At 41.7% G+C, this 20,198-nt stretch overlaps 1 protein-coding gene across 1 annotated transcript; it reads left to right on the plus strand.

Annotated features, from left to right (window-relative positions):
• The first annotated feature begins 2,003 nt into the window (after nt 1-2,003).
• On the plus strand, nt 2,004-15,126 carry LOC111980271 (beta-3 adrenergic receptor). Its single transcript, XM_024010973.2, has 3 exons — nt 2,004-2,188; nt 2,827-4,263; nt 13,712-15,126. Exon 2 carries the CDS (start codon nt 2,864-2,866, stop codon nt 4,241-4,243), a length of 1,380 nt encoding a protein of 459 aa, XP_023866741.1. The 5' UTR covers nt 2,004-2,188; nt 2,827-2,863; the 3' UTR covers nt 4,244-4,263; nt 13,712-15,126.
• Nucleotides 15,127-20,198: the final 5,072 nt, after the last annotated feature.

Genomic DNA, 20,198 nt, shown 5'->3' on the forward strand with positions numbered 1-20,198 from the left:
CTCTGCCTTCCACCTCTGTCTCAGCAGAAGGACATTTTCATCTCTGACTGATTGAAGTCCATTTAATTAATTTGTTTGAATGGCTCGTTTGTTGAGTCAGCTCTGAGTCATTTGACTTATTTGGATGTTAGTCTGATTTGGAAGAAAATTAAGTATCTAGTTAATCATTTCACCCAGGTCCTCATACGCCTACAGCCTAATCACAGAGAGTTGTGAGAATCAAACGCTGTAATGTTGAATCCTTCATAAGGGAAGATGTGGTAGTACCTGTTAATACCATGGGGTGGAGCCGTTACCATTCTCTGGTGTGGGATAAACTCAGGAACGAGTTAAGAGTTCCCGAAACAGAGAAGCTGCATTTAGAGCAATCTTAGGTGGCTGGAAACATAATTTGTAGTTTATTTGTTAGGTCTAAACTAAAGGTTATTCCATAAGCGTTACAGTTGGTGGATCACTTCACTGGCTCCGAGAAGAGAGACCTTATACTGTTAAAATATTAAACTGCATGACTTCGGAAACAGTTGCATCATTCTATATGGTAAATTGTCTTGAATACAAGCTTTTGTACAAGTACACACCCTTGTTGGGAATTTAACAGGAATTTCATCAGTATACACCTAGTTAACTTCATTCTATAAGCATATTTTGTGGTTTGTTTTCACAATGCAAAGCTCAATGGGAATTTGGGGTTTTGTTTGGGTTGTTTTGAGTCATATCTGGGTTTTAGTGCTCTGTGAGGTTCCTATATATCAAGTTCCAAGTCCAGGCTGTTATACAGGCTATTGTAATGAAACTGATCAGACCACCGCCCTATCACACCTACAGTCAACATCCTGTTGACACAAATAGCCAGAACAACACATTTCCAACAGGGTTTGGTGTCTGCAGCTGGATGATCCAGTGTTAACCAGCACTGGTAATTACACCATATCGTGTCTCCACTTCACACAATATGGGGTTGATACTGTATGTCCATCTTTATACTAGGTGATGGATACCCAGGTTGGTGTTCCATGTCGGGGTACAATAACCACTAAGACAAACATGTCTTAGAAAGGGAAGCCAGACAGGAAAACACTTGATTTGAATTCCTTCACAGAGGAGACATACAGCATGAAGCGTAAGACTCTCTAGTCTATTCAAAAGATGAAGACAAAAAGCAAGATTTTCTCTGTACTGAGAAAACTGCCGCCTAATTTAACATAACTGCAGCTTAACCCCATGATGAGATGTGAATAGTTATTCTATGGTCATTTAATTCACATGAGATTATAAGGTCAATACCATCAGCAAAAAAAATAAAAAGATCTTCAATTTAAGTTTTTCAGTGACCGTGAGGTCTGAGGGGAGAAAGTCTGAACTCTTAAGATAAGGGTTGAAAGGTCAGTAAAAATGGTGTGCCTGGGTTCTGGTCCTCCTCCCTGTGTGAACCTTCACACCCTGACTTCTCCCCCTGCTGGAGGCTATGATCTGGTCTTAATGGCCATGTACTCTTATCCACCCTGGCACAGCCAGAAGAGCACTGGCCACCCCTCAGAGCCTGGTTCCTCTCTATGTTTCTTCCTAGGTTCCTGCCTTTCTAGGGAGTTTTTACATTTGGGGTTTTAGGCTGGGTTTCTGTATAAGCACTTTGTGACATCTGCTGATGTTAAAATGGCTTTATAAATACATTTGATTTGATATGGTCTGTGAGGAAAGTTTATCCACAGCCTGAACCTGAACCGCACACTGGTGGACTGGAGATCAGTAACAAAAGTCAGGCATATAAAAGATCCATGGAACAGAAGTCAAAGTCTCCAAAAGCCAAGGCAGAAGAAAATGGGAAGATTCATCAGTATGCTATCTGAAGTTTCTGAAGACTGTCAACCTATAGCATAGCTTATACCATGTGAAAACTGGTGAAGACTTAGATGTTGTTTCTTCTGTCATACAGAAAGCAAAAATAAGAGAAGCCCTTTTGCAATAGACAAAACCACAGAGTTGGCTTTGCAAGATACATTTAGGTCACACTGCATGCAGTACGTGCATGGAGAGAGATGAGCTAGAAGGCTGCTCTGCATGAGCAACTTCCGTACCAGAGATCATAACTTGTTGAATGTTTTGAAGTGGGACTGTTTTTTATTATAATGTCCTCCACCAAGGTGACATCAAACCAACAAACAAACTCTCTGGGAGCGCCTTCACTCAGGTATGGCTGTTGTGACGTATTCACTTTTCTCTACTGATAGAGTTGTTGTTATTATTGGCTCATTAGTTTATTTTATAATAGTTAATTCATCATAATTAATCATCTATAATAGAGTCAGTAGAAAACAGATATACAGTGTACATATTAAAATGCTTTAGTTTAATAAATTCAAATGAAAAAACATTTTTTGATGTATTAAAAGTTTACTTAAGCATTATTTATTTAGGACGCTTTTGGATGATCCAAACCTTGCTTTTTGTCTTGCTATTGTTGCTCTCTGTTCTCCTTGTCAAGAAAAAAGCTGAACAAGGTCTAACAGTGGAGAAGACATTTTGCGGCAGATCTAACTTGTCTGCTGTGAGCTGCTGCAGTTTGACAAACTTCTCCCTATTTTCCTTCGTCTTGATGATCAAGCCATCAAATCTGGATTCCACCCAGTCAAAGTGCTGTGATGCAAGCATATAAGCATATAAACATATAATGTAATACTCTGAAAGTACTGAAAGTGGATTAGGAGAGTAAGAGAGAAGCTATTGAGTAACAGACTGCATGATTTTATTTCACCTGTTTGACTTGCTAACTAGAAACTGAGCAATCACTTAACATGTGATTAAATGAGTCCCTCTCGTGTCCTTCAGGGGTTTCTGAGTGGTCGTCTGACTGACTGTGTAGAGTATGAACAACCACAGTTCTGGATCGTACCACCCTCCGGCTGAACTATTTGTGATGCCTGTTCTGGTGGTCATTATCTTCATGACGGTTGCTGGCAACCTACTGGTCATCCTCACCATCGCCCGCACCCTCCAACTCCAGACCACCACCAACATCTTTGTCACCTCCCTGGCCTGTGCTGACCTTATCATGGGCTGCCTGGTGCAGCCGCTGGGGGCCTCCCTAGTGGTGACGGGGGACTGGCTCCTTAGCGGCACAGCCTGTGAGCTCTGGATATCCATGGATGTCCTCTGTGTGACAGCCAGCATTGAGACGCTGTGCACCATCGCTGTGGACCGCTATATCGCCATCACACGGCCTCTCAGGTACCAGTCTCTGCTGGGGAAACGTCAGGCGTGGCTCATGGTGTGTGTGGTGTGGGGTGTGGCAGCCCTCGTCTCTATCGTCCCAATCATGAGCCAGTCGTGGCGTGCTCATAATGACACCGGGAGCACGCAGTGCTACGAGGAGCCACACTGCTGTGACTTCATCACCAACATGCCCTACGCCATCGTGTCCTCTGTTGTGTCCTTCTACGTCCCCCTGCTGATCATGATCTTCATCTACAGCAGAGTCTTCCTCATCGCCACACGGCAGGTCAGGCTGATGAATGAAAACAAGCTGCGTTTCCTCAGTTGGTGTGACATCCCCCCATCAGAGTGGCACCTAGTCAGCCCTGGGAGTCCCAATGGCAGGGATGGGAGCATCGCTGGCAGGGATGTGAGTCCCACTGGTAGTATCACTGGCAGGGCTGGGAGCATCACTGGCAGAGCTGGGAGCATGAACAGGACTGGGAACACCGGCAGGGCTGGGAGCAGCTTCATTTTCGACTCCATACAGCGGAGAAGCCAGGGCCGCAGGCACACTCGGGTAACTGTCCTAAATGAACACAAAGCCATCAAGACCCTGGGGATCATCATGGGGACCTTTACTCTGTGCTGGTTGCCCTTTTTTGTGTCCAACATCATCAAGGTGTTTGACCCAGATATCCCCTCCAGGGAAGTTTTTATTCTGCTCAACTGGCTGGGCTACCTGAACTCAGGCCTCAACCCCATCATCTACTGCCACAGCCCAGAGTTTCGCTCAGCCTTCCGGAACCTTCTATGTTGCCCGTGGCTCTCTAAGGTGGGGCTCAACAGAGTCTTCAAGGGGCTGTGGACTAGTGCCATGCTGGAGGAGAGTAGAGCCCATGCAGGGACACACAGCTGCCAGGGCCTGAGACAGAGGCAGGGGCAGAGCCAGGATCAGGAGCATGGACTGGGGCAGGAGGGACTGCCTCTGCCGCTAACACCCATTCAACACAGTCCAGACGGAATGGATGTCACTGACACAGCGACAGTCTGAGAGAAAGTCACACCTATATGGTATATACAGAATGAATGCACTAGCTCTATTTGGTTGATTGCATTGTTGGCTTCATCAAATTTACATGATACACAAGGGTTCAAAAAGGTTTCTTCGGCTGTCCCATAGGATAACTCTTTTTTGTTCCAGGGAGAACGCTTTTTGGTTCAATATAGAACCCTTTTGGGTTGCATGTAGAACCCTCTGTGGAAAGGGTCCTACATGGAACACAAAAGGGTTCTCCTATGGGGAAGGCCAAAGAACCCTTTTAGGTTCCGTATAGGACCTTTTTTTTAAGAGTGTACAATTCACACATTTAGAGATGAGGAATAAGGAACAAATGCAAATATATATATACACAGGTATCTTTTGGTTATCACTACGGCAACAGCTTCCAGGAACGACACAATATTTACATCTTACAGTTATTCAGACAATAAGCAAAAGGAATAAAACAACAATATGTACATAACTGCCAAGTGGTACATTATATATATATATATATATATATATACAGTACCAGTCAAAGGTTTGGACACACCTACTCATTCAAGGGTTTTTCTTTATTTTTTTACTATTTTCTACATTGTAGAATAATAGTGAAGACATCAATACTGCCCTACCAAGCAAAAAGGAGGTAACTGCCCATTTGGTCAAATTAGTTAATATCTTCTTTGCTACATTAAATACATGCGTAATCATGTGGACAAGTATCCTGCCTCTATTGTATTGTGTTTTGGAGAAAATGGGGGTCATGTTAGCAGTAACTGCATAAAGTAACTGTGAAACAAAGGAAAATAAAAGCAATTTTTCTCAGTTCCAAGCTATGAGCAATTACTGCCTTTTTGCTTTGTAAGGCAGAATATTGGAATGCTTTACCAACAGTTATGAAGGAGTTCCCACATATGCTAAGCACTTTTTGGCTGCTTTTGCTTCACTCTGTGGTCCAACTCAGCCCAAACCATCTCAATTGGGTTGAGGTCAGGTGATTGTGGAGGCCAGGTCATCTGATGCAGCACTCCATCACTCTCCTTCAAATAGCACTTACACAGCCTGGAGGTGTGTTGGGTCATTGTCCTGTTGAAAAACAAATGACAGTCCCACAAGTGCAAACCAGATGGGATGGCGTATCGCTGCAGAATGCTGTGGTAACCATGTTGGTTAAGTGTGCCCTGAATTCTAATTAAATCCCTGACAGTGTCACCAGCAAAGCACCATCACACCTCCTCCATGCTTCACGGTGGGAACAAAACATGCAGAGATCATCCGTTTACCTACTCCGCGTCTCACAAAGACACCAAAAATGGAACCAAAAATCTCAAATTTGGACTCATCAGACCAAATGACTAATGTCTATTGCTCATGTTTTTTTGGCCCAAGCAAGTCTCTTCTTATTATTGGTGACCTTTAGTATTGGTTTCTTTGCAGCAATTCGACCATGAAGGCCTGATTCACTCAGTCTCCTCTGAACAGTTGATGTTGAGATGTGTCTGTTACTTGAACTCTGTGAAGCATTTATTTGGGCTGCAATTTCTGAGGCTGGTAACTCTAATGAACTTATCCTCTGCAGCAGAGGCAACTCTGGGTCTTCCTTTCCTGTGGCAGTCCTCATGAGATACAGTTTCATCACAGTGCTTGATGGTTTTTGCGACTGCACTTGAAGAAACTTTCAAAGTTCTTGAAACTTTCCGCATTGACTGACCTTCATGTCTTAACGTAATGATGGATTGTCGTATTCTCTTTGCACTTTTGAGCTGTTCTTGCCATAATATGGACTTGGTCTTTTACCAAATAGGGTTATCTTCTGTATACCACCCCTACCTTGTCACAACACAACTGATTGGCTCAAACACATTAAGAAGGAAAGCCCCACTTTTATTCCATTGGCTTGAATCCGCACTATGCAGCTCTTGCAAGGGCATATTTTTTACTGGCTGTCCATTGGTTTCAAAAACAACGATTGATAGGCAGCTTAAACTTTTTCAATTAAACCATTATTGGGTTCAAATACACATTTAGATTTGCGAACAGCTATCCACAACAACCCCAATCAATAAGCTGCAAATAGCTAAATGAGAGAGCAATAGTGTGATTCATGTCAATGCGCTATGTAGATATCAATAATAAGTGATATCCGTATCGCAGTAGACTACACCACTGCTGTCATCATTACCTCCAAACGTTTATTCAAATTGGATAATCTTTGAATGCCGACAGCAGTCGGACAGCAGTCGCACCATTGGAAGACATACTATACCTTGGACTATAGTGTACAAAAGTCTGTTCCTTCCTCTTTCCCCGCGATCCATCAAACACATTTGGTGTGTCATCATAGGGGTCTCTGACTTGTGGTCAAACTCGCTCAGGTGGAACAAACACAAACTTGCGCCTTTTGTCAATGCTGATTTGAATGTCATTGAGAAAACAGAAGTGTCAAAGATATTTTTGCGCAAACATCCTTTCTGAATTTAAAAGTAATCCTCGAAGTAATCTAGTTTTTCAAAATATCTGTAATCTGATTACAATATTTCTGCTAGTAATGTAACGAATTACAGTTAACGTTTTTTGTAATCCCTTACATGCAATGGAATACATGTAAAAGTTACTCCCCAACACTGGAGATAACTGCGGATGGATCAACAACAATTGTAGTTACTCCACAATACTAACATAAATTACAGAGTGAAAAGAAAGAAGACTGTACAGAATACAAATATTCCAAAACATCTTGTTTGCAATAAGGCACTAAAGTAATACTGCAAAAAATGTGGCAAAGAAATGTACCTTTTCTCCTGAACACAAAGTGTTATGTTTGTTGCAAATCCAACACAGCACATCATTGGGCACCACTCTTCATGTTTCATATACAGATCTGGGGAAGGCCACCAAAACATTTCTGCAGCTTTGAAGGTCCCCAAGAAAGTGGTCTCCATCATTCTTAAATGGAAGAAGTTGGGAACCACCAAGACTCTTTCTAGAGCTGACCGGCTGGCCAAACTGGGCCATCGAGGGAGAAGGGCTTTGGTCAGGGAGGTGACCAAGAACCCGATGGTCACTCTGACAGAGATCTAGAGTTCCTCTGTGGAGATGGGAGAACCTTCCAGAAGGACACGCATTTCTGCAGCACTCCACCAATCAGGCCTTTATGGTAGAGTGGCCAGATGGAAGCCACTCCTCAGTAAAAGACACATGACAGCCTGCTTGGAGTTTGACAAAAGGCACCTAAAGGGCTCTCAGACCATGAGAAACAAGATTCTCTGGTCTGTTGAAACCAAGATTGAASTCTTTGGTGTGAATACCAAGCGCCACATTTGGAGTAAACATGGCACCATCCCTATGGTGGAGCATGGTGGTTGCAGCATCATGCTGTGGGGATATTTTTCAGCGGCAGGTACTGGGAGACTTGTCAGGATCAAGGAAGAGATGAACGAAGCAAAGTACAGAGAGATCCTTGATGAAAACCTGAGAAACTCCCCAAATACAGATGTGCCACGGCTGTAGCGTGATACCCAATAAGACACGAGGCTGTAATCGCTGCCAAAGGTGCTTCAACGAAGTACTACTTTAAGGGTCTGAATACGTATGTAAATTTGATATTTCAGTTTTTTCAATTTGCAAAAATTCTAAAAACCTGTTTTGGGGGTATTGTATGTAGATTGATGAGAGAATATACATATATATACAGTTGAAGTCAGAAGTTTACATACACTTATGTTGGAGTCATTAAAACTTGTTTTTCAGCCACTCCACAAATGTCTTGTTAACAAACTAGAGTTTTGACAAGTCGGTTCAGACATCTACTTTGTGCATGACACAAGTAAGTTTTCCAACAATTGATTACAGACAGATTATTTCACTTATAATTCACTATATCACAATTCCAGTGGGTCAGAAGTTTACATACACTAAGTTGACTGTGCCTTTAAACAGCTTGGAAAATTCCAGAAAATTAGGTCATGGCTTTAGAAGCTTCTGATAGGCTAAATGACATCATTTGAGCCAATTGGAGGTGTACCTGTGGATGTATTTCAAGGCCTACCTTCAAACTCAGTGCCTCTTTCCTTGACATCATGGGAAAATCAAAAGAAATCAGCCAAGACCCCAGAAAAAAAATTACGAAAGTATTAACACCATGGGACCACGCAGCCATCATCCCGCTCAGGAAGGAGACGCGTTCTGTCTCCTAGAGATGAACGTACTTTGGTGCGAAAAGTTCAGACCAATCCCAGAACAACAACAAAGGACCTTGTGAAGATTCTGGAGGAAACAGGTACAAAAGTATCTATATCCACAGTAAAACGAGTCCTACAGTGAGGGAAAAAAGTATTTGATCCCCTGCTGATTTTGTACGTTTGCCCACTGACAAAGAAATGTTCAGTCTATAATTTTAATRGTAGGTTTATTTGAACAGTGAGAGACAGAATAACAACAAAAATATCCAGAAAAACGCATGTCAAAATGTTATACATTGATTTGCATTTTAATGAGGGAAATAAGTATTTGACCCCCTCTCAATCAGAAAGATTTCTGGCTCCCAGGTGTCTTTCATACAGGTAACGAGCTGAGATTAGGAGCACACTCTTAAAGGGAGTGCTCCTAATCTCAGTTTCTTACCTGTATAAAAGACACCTGTCCACAGAAGCAATCAATCAATCAGATTCCAAACTCTCCACCATGGCCAAGACCAAAGAGCTCTCCAAGGATGTCAGGGACAAGATTGTAGATCTACACAAGGCTGGAATGGGCTACAAGACCATTGCCAAGCAGCTTGGTGAGAAGGTGACAACAGTTGGTGCGATTATTCGCAAATGGAAGAAACACAAAATAACTGTCAATCTCCCTTGGCCTAGGGCTCCATGCAAGATCTCACCTCGTGGAGTTGCAATGATCATGAGAATGGTGAGGAATCAGCCCAGAACTACACAGGAGGATCTTGTCAATGATATCAAGGCAGCTGGGACCATAGTCACCAAGAAAACAATTGGTAACACACTACGCCGTGAAGGACTGAAATCCTGCAGCGCCCGCAAGGTCCCCCTGCTCAAGAAAGCACATATACATGCCCGTCTGAAGTTTGCCAATGAACATCTGAATGATTCAGAGGACAACTGGGTGAACGTGTTGTGGTCAGACGAGACCAAAATGGAGTTCTTTGGCATCAACTCAACYTGTCCTGTTTGGAGGAGGAGGAATGCTGCCTATGACCCCAAGAAACCATCCCCACCGTCAAACATGGAGGTGGAAACATTATGCTTTGGGGGTGTTTTTCTGCTAAGGGGACAGGACAACTTCACCGCATCAAAGGGACGATGGACGGGGCCATGTACCGTCAAATCTTGGGTGAAAACCTCCTTCCCTCAGCCAGGGTATTGAAAATGGGTCGTGGATGGGTATTCCAGCATGACAATGACCCAAAACAAAACAAGGCAACAAAGGAGTGGCTCAAGAAAAAGCACATTAAGGTCCTGGAGTGGCCTAGCCAGTCTCCAGACCTTAATCCCATAGAAAATCTGTGGAGGGAGCTGAAGGTTCGAGTTGCCAAACGTCAGCCTCGAAACCTTAATGACTTGAAGAAGATCTGCAAAGAGGAGTGGGACAAAATCCCTCCTGAGATGTGTGCAAACCTGGTGGCCAACTACAAGAAACATCTGACCTCTGTGATTGCCAACAAGGGTTTTGCCACCAAGTACTAAGTCATGTTTTGCAGAGGGGTCAAATAATTATTTCCCTCATTAAAATGCAAATCAATTTATAAAATTTTTGACATGCGTTTTTCTGGATTTTTTTGTTGATATTCTGTCTCTCACTGTTCAAATAAACCTACCATTAAAATTACAGACTGATCATTTCAATGTCAGTGGGCAAACGAACAAAATCAGCAGGGGATCAAATACTTTTTTCCCTCACTGTATATCGACAAGCCCGCTCAGCAAAGAAGAAGCCACTACTCCAAAAACCGTCATAAAAAAGACAGACTACGGTTTCAACTGCACATGGGGACAAAGACCATACTTTTTGGAGAAATGTCCTCTGATCTGATGACACAACAATAGAACTGTTTGGCCATAATGACCAACGTAATCTTTGGAGGAAAAAAAGAATAATGACCACGGTTGGGATGCTGCCATCCCAACCGTGAAGCACGGGGGTGGCAGCATCATGTTGAGGGGGGGCTTTGCTGCAGGAGGGCCTGGTGCACTTCACAAAATAGATGGCATCCTGAGGAAGGAAAATTATATGGATATATTGAAGCAACATCTCAAGACATCAGTTAGGAAGTTAAAGCTTGGTCGCAAATGCGTCTTCCAAATGGACAATGACCCCAAGCATACTTCCAAAGTTGTGGCAAAATGGTTTAAGGACAACAAAGTCAAGGTATTGGAGTGGCCATCACAAAGCCCTGACCTCAATCCTGTAGAAAATGTGTGGGCAGAACTGAAAAAGCGTGTGCGAGCAAGGAGGTCTACAATCCTGACACAGTTACACCCAACTTATTGTGGGAAGCTTGTGGAAGGCTACCCGAAACATTTGACCCAAGTTAAACAATTTAAAGGCAATGCTACCAAATACTAATTGAGTGTATGTAAACTTCTGACCCACTGGGAATGTGATGGAAGAAATAAAAGTTTAAATAAATTATTCTCTCTACTATTATTCTGACATTTCACATTCTTAAAATAAAGTGGTGATCCTGACTGACGTAAGACAGGGAATTTTTACTCAGATTAAATGTCAGGAATTGTGAAAAACTGAGTTTAAATGTATTTGCCTAAAGTGTATGTAAACTTCTGACTTCAACTGTATATATGTATATTTTTTTTTTAATCAATTTTAGCATAAGGCTGTAACGCAACAAAATGTGGTAAAATTCAAGGGCTCTGAATACTTTCCAAATGCACTTTAAACATAACATGTCAAATGTGCCATGATTTAATTGGGTGTTTTTCTATCAGTGTGTGCGTGCGTGCGTGTGTGCGTGTTTGTGTGTTTAACCAAACACGATTTTCTGGTTTATCTTCAAGTAGACTCTCCGTTCCAGAGAGGTGGTCATTCGGTTTCTCAAGCATGATGACAGGCTGAATATTCTCTCCACAAACGCTTGGGATGCAGGGGCAGAAACCAGATCCAGCACCACAGGGCACAGCTTTGGATAAACAGCCATCCTTGCCTGACAAAATTGGAGACTTGACTCTGTAAACATGCCCCCTTTAGCTCTTCCAGGTATTTCCGCAGCTCACACGGGGCATTTAATTCCCTGCCAGGTTGACCCTCCCCCTAAGACACGATCTTTGATGTAGCAAAGCTATTTTTCTGAAGAACTGTGGTCGAGATGCTTGCTGGAATCAAAGTGCTGGCACCTTTGGGCGTCCTGCTACTCCACGGCTGTACTCTCTGATATGCTGAAGTACTTTGCTTCCCTCGTCAGTGGCTCCATCTCTGTTGAGTGAAGTGCCAGAGACACGCTTGGGTCCATCAAGCAAGCTGCTGCACTGGTTGGATCAAAGTTGGCTGCCAGAGGATTCAGTTTGAAGTTGGTCGATGTAGATTGTAAACAGCTCCAGCAACTTCACAAGCTGCTCTAGCTTGCCCCAGTCAAGCTCCGTGCTCGCCCTCGGATTTCTTCCATTAGCTAGTGATAGCTAGTGATGATGATGCACAAACTAGGCCTATTTGAAACATTTGCATCTAACTTGCAGCATTTACCCACCATATTTACAAACTCAAAAACCCCATTAGAAAAAAAGCTTGAAAATCCCATTTGATTTTAGCCAGGTAGAAAAACAATAAAACTAAACATAATTTATGATGTTTTTTATTTTATTTTAGTTCATTTTGCAGTCAAATATAGTACTTTCAGTACATGTTTTTCATTTTAATTTTAATTTCAGTTTACTAAATAGTTATTCAATTTTAGTGTTTATTTTAGTTTCAGTTTTCATTTAATAGAATAACCTTGGTACCAATATTGTAGTTGTGCATGTCAATAATTTTAGTGCCACTTTGTTACCGGTACATATCTTAGCATTCTAATAAAGGAAGTGGTTGAGTGCTGAGAATGTTAAATACATCAACTTCCCACGCCTCAATATGTGTATGTGGGTGGTTTGTGTAGTCAGTGGACTTGAACAGTGGGTGAGTTTCAGTTGATAAACCACAGTAGTTCTGCTTGTCCCTCCAGTGCCACCTGGGCATGTACAGTGTATATATAACAGGCTTAACAGACATAAGAAAACCCTGTAGGGCCAATGAACTTTGTGTTTTCGTAAGGGTATAAAACTATTCTTTCATTTGGAAGCAGGGAATTTCACTACTTTGCTGATAAGTACTGTAAGTAATTGTCAAGACCTGTTGGGGGGGAGGGGGGATATTTGGAAATCCTTTGTGTGATCTGTTATTAAAGGTGTGTATTTGTATTTATTATTTATTAAGGCTGCAGCTACTTTTCCTGGGGTCCAGCAAAATTAAGGCAGTTATACAATTTAAAAAACATTACAATACATTTCACAACAGATTTCACAACACATTAAGTGTGTGCACTCAGGCCACTACTATACTACCACATAATATGTAGTAGTAGAGTAGTGGCATGAGAGCACACACTACAATATCTACAACACAAAATCCAGGTGTACATGTGTATATAGTGCGTATGTTGTCATGTGTGTGTGTGTGTGCATGTGTCTGTGCCTGTGTGTATGTTTGTTCACAGTCCCCTCTGTTCCATAAGGTGTATTTTTATCTGTTATTTTATCTCTATCACATGGTGTTCAGATATGAGCCTCTCTATCTATACCTATATACATCAGAGTATCTGAGAGAAGTTTTCATACATTCAAACTCAGATAAAACACAACTTTCCATTTATTCTGAGCATCGATTTCTAACACCAGGGATCAGACAGAATAATGTTTGTTAGTTATAGCTGTGAGTACATCTTGTTTTTGTTGTCCTCTCCTATAAGACTAATTGGGCACTCACTACTCTGTGGTTTGGATCGTACTGTAGATCAGAGGAAACCCTGTCTAGTTGATTTCTAGAAGTTTTATTAGGCCAATAGACTAGTTAGCTGCAGAATGCCTTGGGCATAGCAGAAGAGGTATCGATCGAGACAACTTACAACACAGAGTTATTTTATTCTCTTCATAATGACAGCATGTCTAATGTATGTGAGAAACATTTAAATGATTATACACTGTCACAGACAAGTGTCTAATTTTGAAATTGTGATAAATCATTTGAGAATAGGCAACACAAGTTAGTTTACGTTAATTGGCAGTACATGTTTCATGAGAGCAGTCTTTCCAAGGATGTTGATACATCAATGCCACTATTACAGCAATGCCAATATTAATGTAATATGTCTTTTAGAATGATAATTGTGCTGCATTACAAGGTCCACTTAGGAATGGGAGTGTGAAGGGTTGAACAAGGATAAATGTAGTATTCAAATAATATTTGTGTCTCTAGGATACCCACGGGAGAAACTACAAATCATCTGGGAATGGCTTAGTGACAGATGGCCAGACAAGTCCTCACATCAAAGGACATCAGGACGTCATTGGACATGTCGTAGAACATCATCTTGTGGTCAATCCATCAAATCAGAAAATGTCTATGGTTTGTCAAGATAGTGCAACCCCAGATGATTCAGTTGACAGAATGACACCAAAGTTATCACAGGCACTCAGTCTGATGTTTGCTGCCTGGTCAAGGCAGAATGTAAGCGACTGGAGTCAGACAGGGAAATTAACTCTCCAAAGATTAACTCTCCAAACTGTTGTTATAGGCTGGGTGGTTTGACAGTATGAACAATGGCATGATACTGCAGTCAATGAATTACCAACCAGCCAGTGATACAGTGTATGTTGGAATTAACTTGAATATTAGATTGTATGAAAGGTCAATTGCAATGGTAAAGGTTATACAAGTATGTTGAATGATTGCATTTGCTGTTTTGGAAGATATTAGAATGTATAAGATGTTATGTGTGTTGTGTCATAGATTTTTCAATGTGTTAATTGTCCATTGTTTTCCACAGAGTAAATGTAATATCAGCAATATCAGTGCAATGCAATTAAAGGTGTTACACATAGTGGTTAGAGCGTTGGATCAAATCCCCGAGCTGACAAGGTAAAAAAATGTGTCGTTCTGCCCCTGAACAAGGCAGTTAACCCACTGTTTCTAGGCCGTCATTGAAAATAAGAATTTGTTCTTAACTGACTTGCCTATTTAAATAAAGGTAAAACATATATATATAACAATTTCTATATAATTACTTAGGCCTAGTACTCATTACCAAGTTAAAAGTGCTACAAACAATGGATGAACTTGTACTTCTTACAAAACAATTAGGAATTTTATTGTTAGATTAATAATTGGATGAATTGGATGAAACAAAGATATAACATAAAAATAACTATTCTAGTGGTGAATCAAAAATGTAGCCTATAGAGTGAGTAGCTTAGATAGCTAATTTAGAAAATGGGATTGTCCTTTTCTCCCCTTTTTAACATTACAAGTAACAATGGAAATCAACAACTCTGTCTGTCTCCTTCTGTTTCTTTCTTGTAAGCATTTTTCCAGCCTAGAGTCTGAGACGTTGTGGAAATCTGTGGTAGAGAAGTCGCCGACCTTCTAGCCATCGCTGATCCACTTATCATTTTCCATTGGTTTTGTCTTGTCTTCCGTCACACCTGGTTCCAATTCCATCAATTACATGTTGTGTATTTAACCCTCTGTTCCCCCTCATGTCCTTGTCGGTAATTGTTTTTTGTAGTGCTTATGCATGGTATGCTGGTATTTACCGGGTTTTGTTTGACCCATTTATTGTATTGTTCTGTTGACGGTGGTTTATGGATATTAAATGACACCGTTGTAAATCAGTTTTCGCTCTCCTGCGCCTGACTTCTCTGCCGCCAGTACGCACCTCACTACAAATTACTGTCTGTAACTACAGAAGTGTAACAACAAATTATTGTTATCATGTATGTTACAAATGGACAGGTTCCCACTAAAATCACCAACTTACTTTTCGGGGTTTTCTCAGCTGCATCCGATTCATTAACAAGTGTGACAGAGGTTGGGATCCCTTGTGGTTGTGCTGGGTGTCTGGGAGATTATAGCCTATGCTATTATGGCCTACCCATGAATGTGAACTGCTGAAAATATATCGCCAGTCAAAGTTGTTGCTAGCACTTGCCCCCAAAATAAAGCCATATGGGTTAATTTGGTTGAGCTTATGAAAACAGATCTAATATGAGTGTCATTCCAAGTGAGGAATAAGACACTATTTCAAAGCATAGTACATGTAAAGTTTTCCTAAGTACAATGTAATTACTAGTTGTTACAGAGGATGTAGCTAGTTAACCTGAAGTGTATATTGTGGAGTACCTACTTGTAACTAACGTGTACTTACAGTATACAGTACATTACCCATCCTGACAGCCTGGACCTCAATTCAAAGCTTCTGGACGCGATATCCAAGTGGGAGAATAAACACAATAGTACATCACAGAGTACATGTAATATCTTCATAAGTACAATGTAACTACTAAGTGTTACACATGATTTACCTAGTTAAAATTAAGTACACTGCTCAAAAAAATAAAGGGAACACTTAAATAACACAATGTAACTCCAAGTCAATCACACTTCTGTGAAATCAAACTGTCCACTTAGGAAGCAACACTGATTGACAATAAATKTCACATGCTGTTGTGCAAATGGAATAGACAAAAGGTGGAAATTATAGGCAATTAGCAAGACACCCCCAAAAAAGGAGTGATTCTGCAGGTGGTGACCACAGACCACTTCTCAGTTCCTATGCTTCCTGGCTGATGTTTTGGTCACTTTTGAATGCTGGCAGTGCTCTCACTCTAGTGGTAGCATGAGACGGAGTCTACACCCCACACAAGTGGCTCAGGTAGTGCAGTTCATCCAGGATGGCACATCAATGCGAGCTGTGGCAAAAAGGTTGTGCTGTCGTTCAGCATGTAGTGGTCCAGAGCATCGGAGCTGCTACCCCAGGTAGATCAGGTCGGGTAGTATAGCGTCTAGATTAGTAATGCCGGTGGCATGAGCCGAGCCTGTCAAGGAAGGGCAACACTCAGCTCAGCAGGAGCGAAGGGCTATACCTCCGCCTTTGTGCAAGGAGGTGCACTGCCAGAGCCCTGCAAATGACCTCCAGCAGGCCACAAATGTGCATGTGTCAGCATATGGTCTCACAAGGGGTCTGAGGATCTCATCTCGGTACCTAATGGCAGTCAGGCTACTCTGGCGAGCACATGGAGGGCTGTGCGGCCCCACAAAGAAATGCCACCCACACCATGACTGACCCATCACCAAACCGGTCATGCTGGAGGATGTTGCAGGCAGCAGAACGTTCTCCACGGCGTCTCCAGACTCTGTCACGTCTGTCACATGTGCTCATGTGCTCAGTGTGAACCTGCTTTCATCTGTGAAGAGCACAGGGCGCCAGTGGCGAATTTGCCAATCTTGGTGTTCTCTGGCAAATGCCAAACGTCCTGCACGGTGTTGGGCTGTAAGCACAACCCCCACCTGTGGCGTCGGGCCTCAACCACCCTCATGGAGTCTGTTTATGACCGTTTGAGCAGACACATGCACATTTGTGGCCTGCTGGAGGTCATTTTGCAGGGCTCTGGCAGTGCACCTCCTTGCACAAAGGCGGAGGTAGCGGTCCTGCTGCTGAGTTGTTGCCCTCCTACGGCCTCCTCCACGTCTCCTGATGTACTGGCCTGTCTCCTGGTAGCGCCTCCATGCTCTGGACACTACGCTGACAGACAGCAAACCTTTTGCCACAGCTCGCATTGATGTGCCATCCTGGATGAACTGCACTACCTGAGCCACTTGTGTGGGTTGTAGACTCCGTCTCATGCTACCACTAGAGTGAGAGCACTGCCAGCATTCAAAAGTGACCAAAACATCAGCCAGGAAGCATAGGAACTGAGAAGTGGTCTGTGGTCACCACCTGCAGAATCATCCTTTTTTGGGGGTGTTCTTGGTAATTGCCTATAATTTCCACTTTTGTCTATTCCATTTGCCAACAGCATGTGAAATTTATTGTCAATCAGTGTTGCTTCCTAAGTGGACAGTTTGATTTCACAGAAGTGTGATTGACTTGGAGTTACATTGTGTTGTTTAAGTGTTCCCTTTATTTTTTTGAGCAGTGTATATCTTGAGAGGTACTTATTTGTAATTATAATACACCTACAAAGTACATTGCCCATTGCCAATCTAATTGTCAGGATGGGTAATGTACTTTTTAGGTACATTATAATAGACCTTGCACTTCTTACTAAATACTTAGGATTTTTATTGTTAGATTAATAATTTGATGAATTAGATGAAACAAAGAGATAACATAAAAATAACTATTCTAGTGGTGACTCAAATCTGTAGCCTATGACAATTCAGCATTAGACACTACGTTACCCAATACTAGATATCACCTTCTACCCTCAAGCCATAAAACTGCTACCTCCCACCCCTTTGTTTTTACACTACTGCTACTCGCTATTTATTATTTATGCATAGTCACTTTACCCCTACCTACAGTACATGTACACATTTCCTCAACTAGCCAGTACCCCCGCACATTGACTCGGTACCGGTACCCCCTGTATATAGCCTCGTTATTGTTATTTTATTGTGTTGCTTAAAAAAATATTTTAAAATTCTGCTTTAGTTTATTTAGTAAATATTTTCACAACTCCATTTATTGATCTGCGCTGTTGGTTAAGGGCTTGTAAGTAAGCATTTCACGGTAAGGTCAACACCTGTTGTGTTCGGCGCATGTTACCTAGCTAGCTACATAGCTAGTCCTTGTGTTATCCAGATAGATATAAGCGTGCATGCTAACACCAACTAACTAAATGTGCATATTTCCATTAGGTAACACCTAGTCTGTGAAGTGCGCGTGGGCAATAACTCAATTTGCCCTCGCACTCCTTCTGAACAACACCATTTTTAGAAACTCTGGCAAATTGTAAAGTCTAAAAAAACTCAGTCTACTGAGTCTGTTCGTAACATATTCTAGATTTGGGAACAGAAACTGTATTGAGATCATATGTTTAATTGATCCATCTCGCTCCAATTATCTCCCACTGTTGGCCACTGAGCTTCCTCTCCCCACCATATTTTTCGGGGAGAGAAAACTCCCAGTGAGACATTGGGGACATTTTTTTTATCTGTGCTAACATAATAATAAGCTAGAGAGTGTTTAGCTACATAGAAAATGAACAAACTTTACTCATAGTGTGTGTTGACACACCTAGCTAGCTACCTAGCTAACGTTAACATGCAGGGTGTGCTCTGTTTGCATCACTTTCAATGGGGGACTTTCATGGTTCATCGTTATTGTGGCAAGCTTCACACGTAGATGAGCCCAGCAAGCTAGCTAGTTAGCTAGCGATGAGTGACTATAGCAAGATAGAACAATGAGTCCCACCACTGGATGTTGGTAAACTATAATTACAAGTACCCCTCAAGATACACTTCATTTTAACTAGCCAAATCCTGTGTAACATAATTCTTCACACTTGTCAAGAGAAATTAAAATAAAGTGCAACTTGTCTGACCACACAGAACCCTTGACAAAATCTTAATGCCTGTGTTTAAGAATGCAATAACGAGGGTCATTTGCTGATAAATCTAAGAACTGGTATCCTGGCAACACTGAGGAACAAATAATTACATTTTAGGAAAAGAGTAATAACTGATTCCCCAACAAAAGAGTCCAGAGGAGATTGCAGCCACAACTAATCTTAGACAAAGTTCTTTATTTAGGACAGGGTCAGACCTTTTCCACATAGCCTTCATTATATGCACCACCTCCATCTAGACAGAGAAGGGCCCAGTCAAAATTACATCTACTATTGATGTTCAAATTGAACGCTCCATCTAAGGTGACCTGCCACAGGAAGACACATGGCAGACAAGACTGTATGCATTATGTTTACCAACCAGAGGGAGTAAATGACAGGATCAGAATTCTACTCCTCTCCTTTCACAGACATGTTCCATCAAACAGAAAATTGTCTGAGTGTATGACTAGAAAATAGTCACGTTTCATAAACCATCTGATATACAATTTCAATCTCTCCAATCTCCCATGACTCCATTCACAGCTCAAATGTTCACATGGATATATCAATCAGATGTCCTGCTGGGGAAAGTAATATACTCCTTCCACCAAGATAGAGTGAAGTGAAGTGAATGGGCTATGCTGGGCATGGGCTGGAGAAAGCATTGATTCTACTCCATCTTGTTCTGATGAATGCAATGCAGTGGTTCTGCTGACTGTCAAGTGGAAGACATTTCTAGCTGCTCAGAGGGGAGGAGAAAGCAGCTATTGAAATTTCTGATTACTCACAATCAGTATCTGAGCTCTGATTGTGTCCATTAGGCTGAACTAAGAACCCAAGAGAGAGTTCATATGTGAGGTGACTAAGCAGAGCAAAAGGATCTAAGGATTTGGTAGCGTGAGTGCAAGAGAAACAGGAGACGAAAGAGCCTAAGATCATGAGCTCTGTGATCATTTCTGCTGCTTCCCCAGTGATTTTCAGCCAGGTCTGAAGTTGTATTTTTATCTGACACTGCGATTAAAAAAACATGAGAGAATTATTCTCATGAAATATGAGATGAAATTAGATAATATATAGTTTGGTCATTCATCACGAATCTCTTCGGGTCTCTACAATCAATGTCAGATGCTCTTGAGTTGGCCTGTTTGTTGACGTCAAGTAGAAAGACCATCTTGAGTAGAAAGTAAAGGATAAGATTGCTGGTATTGAACAGTGTGAAGAGTGCTATGATAAAGGGAAAAACAGACTCCAATTTAGAAAAATAATAAAGACCAGGAAGAAATTAGCAGATGTGTTGTTTACTGTGAAAGACATACAGCAGAGTTATACAACATGAGACAGACTGAACTGGC

Source organism: Salvelinus sp. IW2-2015, linkage group LG20 (genome assembly GCF_002910315.2).
Source record: "Salvelinus sp. IW2-2015 linkage group LG20, ASM291031v2, whole genome shotgun sequence".
Lineage (NCBI taxonomy): Eukaryota > Metazoa > Chordata > Actinopteri > Salmoniformes > Salmonidae > Salvelinus > Salvelinus sp. IW2-2015.

Bases quoted from the DNA above. Each gene is read 5' to 3' on its own strand.
- LOC111980271 (XM_024010973.2), top strand. From the start codon at position 2,864: ATGAACAACCACAGTTCTGGATCGTACCACCCTCCGGCTGAACTATTT.